The sequence below is a fragment of the Schistocerca cancellata genome, chromosome 1, assembly GCF_023864275.1.
Source record: "Schistocerca cancellata isolate TAMUIC-IGC-003103 chromosome 1, iqSchCanc2.1, whole genome shotgun sequence".
NCBI classification, from domain to species: domain Eukaryota; kingdom Metazoa; phylum Arthropoda; class Insecta; order Orthoptera; family Acrididae; genus Schistocerca; species Schistocerca cancellata.
The window spans coordinates 323756626-323770087 of record NC_064626.1 but is presented as its reverse complement, the minus strand read 5'-3'; the positions used below and the strand labels follow the sequence as shown (position 1 = coordinate 323770087).

At 42.2% G+C, this 13462-nt stretch overlaps 1 protein-coding gene across 1 annotated transcript in view; it reads right to left on the bottom strand.

The window, feature by feature from the left end:
• Positions 1–5495, bottom strand: part of LOC126161277 (uncharacterized) — a 42011-nt gene extending 36516 nt beyond the window's left edge. The window contains exons 1-2 of the mRNA XM_049917020.1: positions 5382–5495; positions 5049–5116 (exon numbers count right to left, since the gene is read on the bottom strand). Of these exons, the coding sequence (XP_049772977.1) occupies positions 5049–5116; positions 5382–5463 (150 nt within the window). The 5' untranslated portion in view covers positions 5464–5495. The remainder of the gene's footprint in view (positions 1–5048; positions 5117–5381) is intronic.
• Positions 5496–13462: the final 7967 nt, after the last annotated feature.

Here is a 13462-nt window from a genome sequence, read left to right as displayed (position 1 = left end):
CTACATCCTAGCCCTTGGAATAAAGTTTGACACTCAGTAATTTAATTTCAGACTAGCTCTCTTTCGTTGATTCCTCATTTCATTCGAAAACTATAGGAAAATTAACTAACCATCTATACTACAGGTTCACAGGTTAGTAGAAGATAGGATGTTACTTACACTTATACTCGTATATTACTTGTGAATCATTGCTAAAATGGACAACACACTGATCCAATATTGAATACAAAACATTTATTTTTATTTTTATTGTAACCAATTCAAATAAACTGTTTTGGAATAGCATATAAAGGTCAGAAGTATAAATTTCGAAAGATAGGCTTAGATACTTCCCATGTTTCACTTAAAAATATGAGACTTCATTACTTATTAATTCACATTCATATTGTAAAACATACTATTCATGAAAATTCGCTAACTGAGATTTTAGGCAATAACTTATTTTTCGTCAACCACATGCCGATGTTTTTCATTACCCTATACATTAATCATTCAGAAATTATTAAAATTATTAAAAGCATCTCGCATTGGAGTACGTGCTATATTTAGAACTTCTGCAAAACTCTACCAATCTCTTAAATTTGGCATGCTTTTTTCGTTGCTTCTGCAACAGCGATGTGACCAGTTTTGTGGACCATGGGGGAACAGTACCATCACTTACTAATTTATGTGGTATATATCTCCCAACTGCAGTCGATACTGCCTGTTTCAAATCATTTCACATTTTTTCTACCCTTGCATGATGAGATCGGAAGGAGCGAAAAATGTCTCTTAAACAGGTGTTAAGAGCATTTTATCAGCTTTTTTAAATGGATACTATCTGTATTTGTTTTTGATGGTTGTGGGTGTTACGGTATTCAGACTAGCAGTAACTGCCTTGTGGTCGCTAATCCCTGTATTCGTCACGATACTACCTATTTGTCCAGGATTATTTGTTGCGAGCTAGGTTCCTACGATTTTATGTTCATAAGATTGCTTATTTACTACTTTAAGCTGTGTAGTTATGTTCTACACGAACTATAGCCTAAGGCCTTAGAAGGTTTGGGTCCTCTGATTGATTCTATGCAAGTTTTTATTTCCTTGTCCCAGCACATAAGAATACTTGTGTGCCCTATTCTGGAGTATTGCTGTGCGGTGTGGGATACGCATCAGGTGGGACTGACGGATGACATCGAAAAAGTACAAAGAAGGGCAGCTTGTTTTGTATTATCGCGAAGTAGGGGAGATAGTGCCACAAACATGATACGTGAATTGGAGTGGCAATCATTACAACAAATGCGCTTTTTGTTGCGACGAGATCTTCTCATGAAATTTCAATCACTAGTATTCTCCTCCGATTGCGAAAACATTCTGTTGGCACCCACCTACATAGGGAGAAATGATCATCACGATAAAATAAGAAGAATCAGGGCTCGCACAGAAAAATTTAAGTGCTAGTTTTTCCCACGCGCCGTTCGAGAGTGGAACGGTAGGGAGACAGCTGCGAGGTGGTTCATTGAACCCTCTGCCAGGCACTTTATTGTGAATAGCAGAGTAATCACGTAGATGTAGATGTTCTATGAGGGACAAGTTAGGGATTCTTGCCGGCTAGGGGAAGGCCTCGATATTGGGCCGACAGTTCGCAGAGTGGTCTGCCATTTGTGAATGAGCATTTTCCTATTGAAAACTGATTTCACGGTACTGTCGCATTAGATACAATATGTGAGGACGCAAAGTGTCCGTGACGTAGCGTTATCCCGTCAGTGATCCCTCTATAACTTGCGGCAGTGACTTGAAGTATTAGCCAATGCTTCACCACAGCATGATGCCAGCAGTAACACCGCTGTGCCCCTCCGAACGTCCCGAAGAACGGAGTCTCTCGCCGGCTAAAGTCATCCAGGACAATGTCTGTATGCCACGTGAAACAATTACGGATTCGTAAACAATCATCAGTTCATCGTTGACAACAATATGGTGCCATTCATCAGGAATGAACTATTGCTGCTCAATGCCCAACAATGTCTGTATGCCACGTGAAACAATTACGGATTCGTAAACAATCATCAGTTCATCGCTGAAAACAATACGGTGCCATTCATCAGGAATGAACTATTGCTGCTCAATGCCCAACTCTAAAAGTAGTAATAGTGTCTTAGAAAAACGGCAGACTATGCATGGAACAGCCGTATAGCCCTAGTTCGGCTACGGTTAGTCTCCGACGAATGGTGTGGGATGACACAGAAAGTCGCCGGAAATTGATTGCTGGTTCTTGGATGGGAGTTGCAGAAGTGTATTTGGTGCAGAATACGGCGACCCACTCTTGTGGGAATCAGACGTGGTTGACCGGAACCTTTACGACGAGTATGTCTGCTGCCATCACGTTCCCATTCATTCCAACATCGGGCCCCTGTCACATATGACTGCCCCACAGATCTGGGTCTTGCATGATTCGAGCAGCCAGCCAAATGGAGATCCACACAGAGGCACCTTTCAGCTCTCAGACGCTGGCAACACTGTACGTAGCATCTCCGCGTCTTTCACTGTGATCACTCATCATATGACGACGTTTACGCTCCTTATGTACACTATCAGATCTGGGAACATCACTTAACACGAGCAACATTCATGCGTTCTGGAGAGCGATCTACCTACCGCAGAGAGTGTTGCAGTTCTAAACATTTCCACACCCGCCGAAAGTGTGTGCACGTACGAATTTGTATTTACATTCCATCATGACTTATGGGCGCTTCACTCGGTTTCCCAGGCAGTGTATTAGTCCAGATACTTTTGATCAAGTAGTGTGTATTATGACTGCACCGCTACTCTTCGTGGTACTAATCTCCAGACGTACATAAGCTGTTCCTTTACTATAGGAAACTTGCATCTTAAGTCGACTCTGGTGCAATGCTAAAATGCAACCTCAGTGCTACAGCTTGCCGTAAATCCTTTACCTACACATGACATTAAGCTTCTAGAGTGATACACAAATCCTCCTGCCATGCAAATAACATCTTCAGAAAATGTATGCGGATTGCGGGAGTGGCTGTCATTTTGGACGTTTCCGTAAGTATCTGGCAAGTATTCCTGAATATGTTGTAGTGACAGTTTTCCCTTTAATAGAAACGATTATAACAAATTCTTCCCTGTAATAATTGTAAAAATAAACACACAGCATAAATAGTAACACAATTTGAACAAAAGTTACGTCATGAGTCTGAGAAAGACTCTGTATTATTTGATAATACTTAACAGCATAGTAGATGTTTTGTTTACTAACAACAATGCCATGAAACTGAGGTGATGTACAACTACTAAAATGAATACAGTGTTGGAGAAAGTTCTCAAGCAATGTATTTTTATCTGCAGGAACAAGGAAATAAAAACAGGCATAGAAAGAATCAGAGGATACAATCTTTCTAAGGCCGCAGGATATAGTTCGTATAGAACATAAAGACACTGCTTAAAGAAGTAAATAAGCAATCTTATGAACATAAAATACACTCCTGGAAATTGAAATAAGAACACCGTGAATTCATTGTCCCAGGAAGGGGAAACTTTATTGACACATTCCTGGGGTCAGATACATCACATGATCACACTGACAGAACCACAGGCACATAGACACAGGCAACAGAGCATGCGCAATGTCGGCACTAGTACAGTGTATATCCACCTTTCGCAGCAATGCAGGCTGCTATTCTCCCATGGAGACGATCGTAGAGATGCTGGATGTAGTCCTGTGGAACGGCTTGCCATGCCATTTCCACCTGGCGCCTCAGTTGGACCAGCGTTCGTGCTGGACGTGCAGACCGCGTGAGACGACGCTTCATCCAGTCCCAAACATGCTCAATGGGGGACAGATCCGGATATCTTGCTGGCCAGGGTAGTTGACTTACACCTTCTAGAGCACGTTAGGTGGCACGGGATACATGCGGACGTGCATTGTCCTGTTGGAACAGCAAGTTCCCTTGCCGGTCTAGGAATGGTAGAACGATGGGTTCGATGACGGTTTGGATGTACCGTGCACTATTCAGTGTCCCCTCGACGATCACCAGTGGTGTACGGCCAGTGTAGGAGATCGCTCCCCACACCATGATGCCGGGTGTTGGCCCTGTGTGCCTCGGTCGTATGCAGTCCTGATTGTGGCGCTCACCTGCACGGCGCCAAACATGCATACGACCATCATTGGCACCAAGGCAGAAGCGACTCTCATCACTGAAGACGACACGTCTCCATTCGTCCCTCCATTCACGCCTGTCGCGACACCACTGGAGGCGGGCTGCACGATGATGGGGCGTGAGCGGAAGACGGCCTACGGTGTGCGGGACCGTAGCCCAGCTTCATGGAGACGGCTGCGAATGGTCCTCGCCGATACCCCAGGAGCAACAGTGTCCCTAATTTGCTGGGAAGTGGCGGTGCGGTCCCCTACGCACTGCGTAGGATTCTACGGTCTTGGCGTGCATCCGTGCGTCGCTGCGGTCCGGTCCCAGGTCGACGGGCACGTGCACCTTCCGCTGACCACTGGCGACAACATCGATGTACTGTGGAGACCTCACGCCCCACGTGTTGAGCAATTCGGCGGTACATCCACCCGGCCTCCCGCATGCCCACTATACGCCCTCGCTCAAAGTCCGTCAACTGCACATACGGTTCACGTCCACGCTGTCGCAGCATGCTTCCAGTGTTAAAGACTGCGATGGAGCTCCGTATGCCACGGCAAACTGGCTGACACTGACGGTGGCGGTGCACAAATGCTGCGCAGCTAGCGCCATTCGACGGCCAACACCGCGGTTCCTGGTGTGTCCACTGTGCCGTGCGTGTGATCATTGCTTGTACAGCCCTCTCGCAGTGTCCGGAGCAAGTATGGTGGATCTGACACACCGGTGTCAATGTGTTCTTTTTTCCATTTCCAGGAGTGTAGTAAGAACTTAGCTCGTTGTAGCTTCACAAAGGCGATAATGACACAACTGCCTATTGTAATATATCGCCTAGGATGTGAATGTTTCATAATGCCTTACAAATATCACTTATTGTGTGCAGACTTACTTGTAATGGCACTTGTTACTTACCGCGGCAATTCGCCTGTTGAATAGAGGCTCTGCATTCTTCACTGCAACTCTTAGGGCCTGACTGGCAACTACGAGAAATACCAGAAAGATAAAACGTCGTCTGGCACTGAAAGGATATTATCGTAAGTAAAATACATTCAGAACAAAAAAGTTATGTAGTAAAAACTGTTTAATAGGTGCCACCAAATGGGCTTCCCCCTATACTTGCTCAGAGTTGACTCTTGCTCTCTTGTTTGTGTACAGTAAGAATACAAAACGTTAGAATGCATGTTAATATTTGCTGCCATGTGTAGAGGAATATTACATTTATTAGGACAATGCACCGATACGCACCGAGCGATGACCCTTGCAGCTTGTCGGCCTTAACAGCAGCAAGGGCAACGGCTATGACCAACGGTAGACAGGCGGCTTGCATGTTGTTAGCGGGAGCGGGAGATGACCAGCATTTGCTACACGATACCTACCTACACGTAGAAAACAAATATAGTAAGCATGTGCATGAAATAAAGCCAACCACTAATTACACGAAGTGCCACATAAAAGAACTATTTCTTTATTTCCCTCTTGTTGAAATATAATGAGGTGAAAGAAGTCATCGGACAGCGATATTCACATATACAGATGGTGGAAATATTGCGTACACAAGGTATAAAGTGGTAGAGCACTGGTGGAGCTCTCATTTGTACTTGGTGATTCACGTGAAATGGTTTCCGACCTGATTAAGGCCGCACGACGGGAATTAACGGGCGCTGAAAGCGGGATGGCATTTCGAACTGGACGCTTGGGACCTTACATTTCGGCAATCGTTAGGGAATTCAATATTTCGAGATCCACGGTGTCAAGAGTGTGTCGAGAATACCAAATTTCAGGTAGTACTTATCACCTTGGTCAACGCAGTACCCGAAGGCTTTCACTTAACGACCGAGGGCAGCGGAACTGGTGAGGACTTGTCAGTGCTATCAAACAATCAACACTGCATGAAACATTCATAGAAATAAATGTGACAAGTGCGACGAATTTATCCATTAGGACAGTGCGGCGAAATTTGACATTAATGGGCTATGGCAGTGGACGATTGACGCGAGTGTCTTTGCTAACAGCACACCATCGACTGTAGTGCCTCTCCTGCGCTCCTGGCCATATCGGTTGGACCCTAGACAAACTAGAAAACCGTGGCATGGTCAGATGAGTCCCGATTTCAACTGGTAAAAGCTGGGGGTTCGGTTCGAAGGTGGCACATACCCCACGAAGCCACGGATCGAAGATATCAACAAGGCGCTGTTCAAGCTGGTGGTGGCTCCATAATGGTATGGACTGAGTTTACATGGATTGGACTTGGTCTTGTGGTCCAACTAAACCGACCATTGACTGAAAATGGTTGTTTTGGGCTACTTGGAGACCATTTACATCCAGTCACGAATTTCATGTTCTCAGACAACGTCGGAGTTCTTGTACATGACAATGCATCGTGTCACTAGGCAAGTTGTTCCCGACTGATTGGAAGAACATTTTGGACAATTTGAGCGAATGATTTGATCATCCCGGTTGCCAGACATGAATCCAGTCGAAAATTTATGGGCCACGATCAAGAGGTCGATGTGTGCCAAAATCCTCCATTGGCAACTCTTTCCAACTACGGACGGCTATAGAGGCAGCATGGCTCAACATTTCTGCAGGGAACATCCAACGACCTATTGAGTACAAGCCACGTCGAGTTTCTGCACTAGGGTGGGGGAGGGGAGGTCCTGTACGAAACTGGGAGGTATGACTTCTGTCACCTCAGTACGTATCGCATTTCAATAACTTTAGAGTTTGTTTTGTGTATGGTTCTTAGTTTCAGTACAAAATCACAGTTCTTGCTACTGGATACTAATAGTGTAATGCAAACTAATTTCAACAAAACTGTTTAGACTTTGGTTTCCAGCAGACAACGATTGACAAATATTTGTTAATTTATCGCTATTTCTGTAGATTGTACGGTAAGGATATTATATCACATTAAAGATCTTTAATAGCACTCTCAAATAAGCCAAAGAGACAGAACTACTGAACAACGTAAACAGATTAATCCTCTATGAACTACATAAAAAATCTCGAAATGTGATTTTCCGGATCTGAAGGAATCACGAAAAAAGCTGGAAGGGAGGACACATAGGTAATACCACTTCTGACCTCTACATAACCCATTAGCTTTACTAGTAAAATGAAAATAGAGAAACATAAACCTAGTTAGTTGTACGAGAAGTTAGGGTGGCTCAGACTGTCAAGGACATGCATGTCACTGATTCTTAACCTAGGTATTTTGAAAATAATAAACTACAGCGTAAATATAAAAAAGGTGACAATGCAGAATTATTTATATTTCTTGATAAATTCGTGGTGTAAGGTATCTTTCACATCAAATCAGTTAATAACTACATTAAAAGTTCACTACATCAAACCGTAAACCATTTGAATAAATAAATACAAGCATGAGAAAGCGTAGAGGGCTAATTGCACACTATAAAAATTTCTCAGGTAAATACAGGTGGATTATTAAAACTTACGGTTTGTATACAATAGGGTATACGTTAACAATTTAGATGACATTACTAGAATTCTATACGCTACAGGAAAATACATTGCAGTGCAACCAATAAAATACAGTGTTAATGCCAATATTAATTTAAAGGAAATTATAAGAAATGGTAATTCACAAGTAATTCATAAGCAAGCATCTTAATAATCATTTATTCGATATACTCGAGAGAATTAGAAGAACAACCAGGAAAAACGCACTTTCAGACAGTATTTCTCAAGGTGTCATTCAATACCATTTTAAAATACAAGACAGTTCTGAACGGACTTGACAATAAATCGTTAAACTGGTGAATTCTCGCAAAAGTTTGGTGCTGAGATCAAAATAAGTAATGTGACTTCATTTACGAATGTTTTTATAAAGAGTTAAATATGTCATATTCTTTTAAAATAGTTATTAGTGTAGGGCACTTTTGACTATTATTTCAATTTAGTCATAAAAATATCCTTCAAACATTAAATATTAGATAGCAGTATTATCTGTTTCTCGATACTATTTCCCTATTAGCATCATTGGGTATTTTTATGTTTGTTAGAGAAGATTTGTCTGTTTCATTCAAGATATTATGTTAGAAAAATTCAAGCTTCATAATAATGGTGCTGTAGTAGAGTAATTATAGTTAAATGATAAAGATGGAAAAAGTTCTGGTTGTTGTCAGATCAGTGATAGGGAACAAAGTGGTTTGATTTTGTGCCCTGCATTGCTTAGCGTAAATGACAATTGTATTGATTTTCATACACAATTATTAGCTACACTTGTACATGATAATTCCAATTGTTAGTGTTGATCGATATTAACTTCGTCATGACTATAAGTTGACAATGGCTGCGTAGTACTTATTTTGAAACAATTATTATGCCGAACTAATTTTGGATCTCATGTTCGTCTTCAGCGGTTTACTTGAAGCTTCATTATATCAGACGAATATTCTTTGAAACATCTTAGGAATAAACCACATCTCCATGTAGGGAAGAGATTGCCTCTTGGTGTTAAAAAAGCAAATACCACACTAACGTTAATAGAAAAAAAAAGAAATCTCGATAACTGTGCAAAAGGGTTAACTGTTTTTAAACGGCTTATTAAATGGTTTTCTGCAAATTTTGTGTCTCTTTGTTGTGAAAAGTCACTAGTAATGAGCCATGAGTAGGACTCTGTCGCTACCTATGCAAACTAGATTTAATGAACTCCGCAAAAGAATTTTTATTACCGAATGTACTTATGAAAACAAATTGGACGACACAAAAGTTGGACTTCTTAGCAACTAGAATCAGCCACATTGTGAGACTGAAAGGGTCAGGGAAATATGAATCACTATCTTGTTATTTCCCCGTTTTCGTTCTTTGAAGTCTCTTGGTGTAATATTCTTGGCGAAAATCGTCTTTGAGGGAAAAGGTGGAAATAAGATTTTATCTCTAAAAGACGTAAAGTATGATGACCCTAAACAACTATTATTTACTCCTTAACGAACTTTCTGCTCCACTGTCGAGTAGCCTACTTTTTCTAGAATCTTCCAGCATAACTGTAAATAGACAATACATAACTATGAGTTAAAAAGTGTTTCGATTGATGAAGCCTAAATAGTTCAACGCCACATCATAACAGTTTAAGTAACATCGGTTTTATCTGCACCAGGCGAGTGATTTTTTCACGCATTACGATACAGTATTTCGGTTCCGTAGTTCACAATATCAGGCATCTTTCAATCTTTCTTAAAGTATGGTACAATCGAGCGTGAATTCACGTACCCATGGACTCAAAAAGTATTTTCCGGACTATTGTGGAATTCAATGTCAGGACGTTTCACTAGCTCCCAGAATTAATTCATTCAACTGATTCAACACGCTAAAATCGATTTTCTGTTAGGGCCTACGGCTATTGCACAGAATTTCTACCTGAAATATCCAAGGCATGAGTCATTAAATGAAAACATACTCAAATCGAGATTACACCATTTTCCGGGGAAGCTATGCCAAACAATGATACGGGAAAGTGACCTAAGAACAATACCAGTGTTTCGTTTTTGTTAAATTGGTCGTCAGAGGGAGACAGAAGAAGAACAGAAACGAGACTTGCTGTATCATACCACACCTAGAAAAATAGGACTTACTGTGTCTATCACAGGTTGCGTCGCAGCAAGCACTGTTTACACTTGAGAAGCAGGTCTTCTATAAGTACTATTGGACTCACGATATCTGGCAAACACTTCACAATTATACACTGGTAGATCGATAACAATTAACATTAGTGTCAGCATTCGAGTGGGCGAGAGATTTGAAGATAAGTGATCGACACCTGCTATAACCCTGTGACAAGTTCAAACTGTGTGGGATTGTTTATCTTTCATGGCGCCGCAGTTTCGTCAGTGTACTTGACCGTATGTCACCTGCACAAGATTGGCTTGTTTTCTGAATTAGCTTCTCTTTTGTTCTGCCGGCCGCTGTGATCTGTTTGTCTAACCGCTATAGTTATCTCCCTGTCTCTCAGGAGGATTATGAAGTGTCAAGCACGTATTTTTGTTGTAAATCAATGTTTTATACCTAAGAGGATTTCACTCGCCACTGAGAAGGTCGTTGTTCGTAGATCCTTACACTGACACCCACCTCCGTAGGGAGAAATGATTATCATAATAAAATAAGAAAAATCAGAGCTCAAACGGAAAGATTTATGTGTTCCTTTTTCCCACGTGCCATTCGAGAGTGGAATGGTAGAGAAGTAGTATGAAAATGGTTCGATGAGCCCCCTGCAAGGCACTTAAGTGTGAACTGCCAAGTAACCATGTAGAGGTAGATGTTTTTGCCCCCATAGACTTATTACTCGAAGTAACAAATCGCAATCTTGTTTCCCACCGTAATAAAATTCTCTTTCCCATCCGCGTTTGGTTCCTCTGCTCGCTCTCATTTTTCTAACTGCAGCCCGCATCTCGTGGTCGTGCGGTAGCGTTCTCGCTTCCCACGCCCGGGTTCCCGGGTTCGATTCCCGGCGGGGTCAGGGATTTTCTCTGCCTCGTGATGGCTGGGTGTTGTGTGCTGTCCTTAGGTTAGTTAGGTTTAAGTAGTTCTAAGTTCTAGGGGACATGACCACAGCAGTTGAGTCCTATAGTGCTCAGAGCCATTCTAACTGCATCAGAAGGAGCCCATCGACGATTACAAATATTATTCACAACTGACTGCATCCGTTAGTCAACAACTGGACGTAAGCACTTTTTAATATGGTACCAACAGTAATAGGTTAGGCAACATTTAGCAGAGTTACATTCGGAGAATAATGTTTTAAAATACTATTTGTTGGTTATATTGATACATTCTGTTGCAAATGAGGGACTTCACCATTTTTAGTATTCTAATTTCTCACTGTCCCTCTAACGTGTTTACTAAATTACGTTTCGCATTACACTAAGGTGCCAGAAGCAATGGGATTCCTCCTAGTATCCTGTCGGACCTCCTTCTGCCCGTTGTAGCGCAGCAATTCGACGTGGCGTGGAGTCAATAAATCGATGGAAGTCCTCTCCACAAATACTTAGCCATGCCATCTCTATATCTGCCCACAACTGAGAATAATTGCAGGATTTCGTGCACGAACTGACGTCTCGATTATGTCCCATAAATGTTCGATGGGATACAAGTCGAGCGATCTGGGTAGCAAAACCATTTGCATGGAATTGTCCAAAATGTTCTTCAAACAAGTTGCAAACAACTGTGACCTCGTAACATGAAACATTGTCATTCATAAAAATTCCATGGACATGAAGTTCGGTCTAAGGCGCTACAGTTATGGACAGTGCGGCTGGTCCGGGCGGAGTTTCGAGTCCTGCCTCGGGCATGGGTGTGTGTGTTTGTACTTAGGGTAGTTGAGGTTAAGTAGTGTGTAAGCTTAGGGACTAATGTCCTTAGCAGTTAAGTCCCATAAGATTTCACATACATTTGAACATTTGACGTGGCGTTCATGAATGGCTGCAAATGATCCCCACGTAGCCGAACATAAACATTTCCAGTCAATGATCAGTTTAGTACGACCAGAGGATCTAGTCCATTCCATGTCAACACAGACCACACCATTATGGAACCACCACCAACTTGCACACTGTCTTGTTGACGAATTCGATCCATGGTCTCATGGGGTCTACGCCAAACTCGATCCCTACCGCCGCGTGGGATTAGCCGAGCGGTCTAGGCGCTGCAGTCATGGACTGTGCGGCTGGTCCCGGCGGAGGTTCGAGTCCTCCCTCGGGCATGGGTGCGTGTGTTTGTCCTTAGGATAATTTAGGTTAAGTAGTGTGTAAGCTTAGGGACTGATGACCATAGCAGTTGAGTTCCATAAGATTTCACACACATTTGAACATTTGAACCCTACCATCAAATCTTAGAAATTGAATTCGGAACTCGAATAGTATTAGTTGAAAACAGTCTTGGTTGCTATTTTAGTTTCTTTGTTTATCAACTACGCTTTTCAAAATGGTTCAAATGGCTCTGAGCACTACGCGACTTAACGTCTGAGGTCATCAGTTGCCTAGAACATAGAACTAATTAAACCTACCTAACCTAAGGACATCACACACATCCATGCCCGAGGCAGGATTCGAACCTGCGAGCGTAGCGGTCGCTCGGTTCTAGAATGTAGCGCCTAGAACCGCACAGCCACTCCGGCCGGCTCTAAGCGTTTCACCTTATTTAGGCATCGTCAGGCTGATCTTAATTTGGTACTTCATAAGACGATCCATTAGAAATACCAAATTAAGATCGGCCTGAAGATGCCTAAATAATGTGAAACGCGTACTTGATAAATAAAAAAAAAACTAAAATTGCAACAGAGACTGTTTGCAACTAATACTATTAAAAACGGGTTTGCTGATTCGTGCCACAGATGGATTGGAAGAATTTCGGAACTCATTTGATCAGACGGTTTTCCAGTCGTCTATGAGGCAATCAGTACTGTCACGATCCCAGGAGAGACACATTAGGCGATGCCGTGCTGTTAGTAAAGTCACTGACGTCGGTCATTTGCTGTCGTAGCCCATTAATGGCAAATTTCACTGCTCTATCCTGACGGATACGTTCTTCTTAAGTCCCACATCGATGTCTGCGATTCGTTCGCGCAGTGTTGCTTGTCTGTTAGCACTGAAAACTCTACGCAAATTCCGCTGCTCTCGGTCGTTCAGTGAATACAGTCCACTCTTGATACTGTAGGTCTCGGAATATTATATTCCCTAACGATTACCGAAACGAAATGGCCCGTGCATGTAGCTCCAACAGTCATTCTGCCTACAAAATTCATTCCTGTCGTGAAGTCATAATCAGGTCAGAAACGTCTTCAAATCAATAATCTGAGTAAGAATGACAGCCGCGCCAGATCACTGCCCTTTTACACCTTATGTATGTGATACTACCACCATGTGTTTATGTGGATGCAGCTATCTCATGACTTTTGTCACGCAGTCTGATCCAATCTGGATGGATCAGTTTTTCTAAGGGTGCTCTTTTCCGCAATAGATAATTGTTCTTAAATATTTTTTTCTCAAAAGGTGGTCGATTTTTTGATAGTGCAATTACTGCGTACCAACCAATTATTTTCACATTTGTAATCGTCAGCTAAATTATTTTCTACTATCTATTAACATTGCGACTAAATACACATGGAAGTTGAAGGAACTGAAACACTTCTTACGAAGGCCGTTCGTATGAAACCCGTCTTGCTTTGATCGTTCATGAAATCCATAACGCAGCAGATAGCATGATTCTTTTTTATCTGTGCTTCCTAACCATGGGAAGGTAATCGGACGTGCCCTATCAAAGGAACCATCCCGGAATTTGCCTGGAGTGATTTAGGGAAATCACGGTTA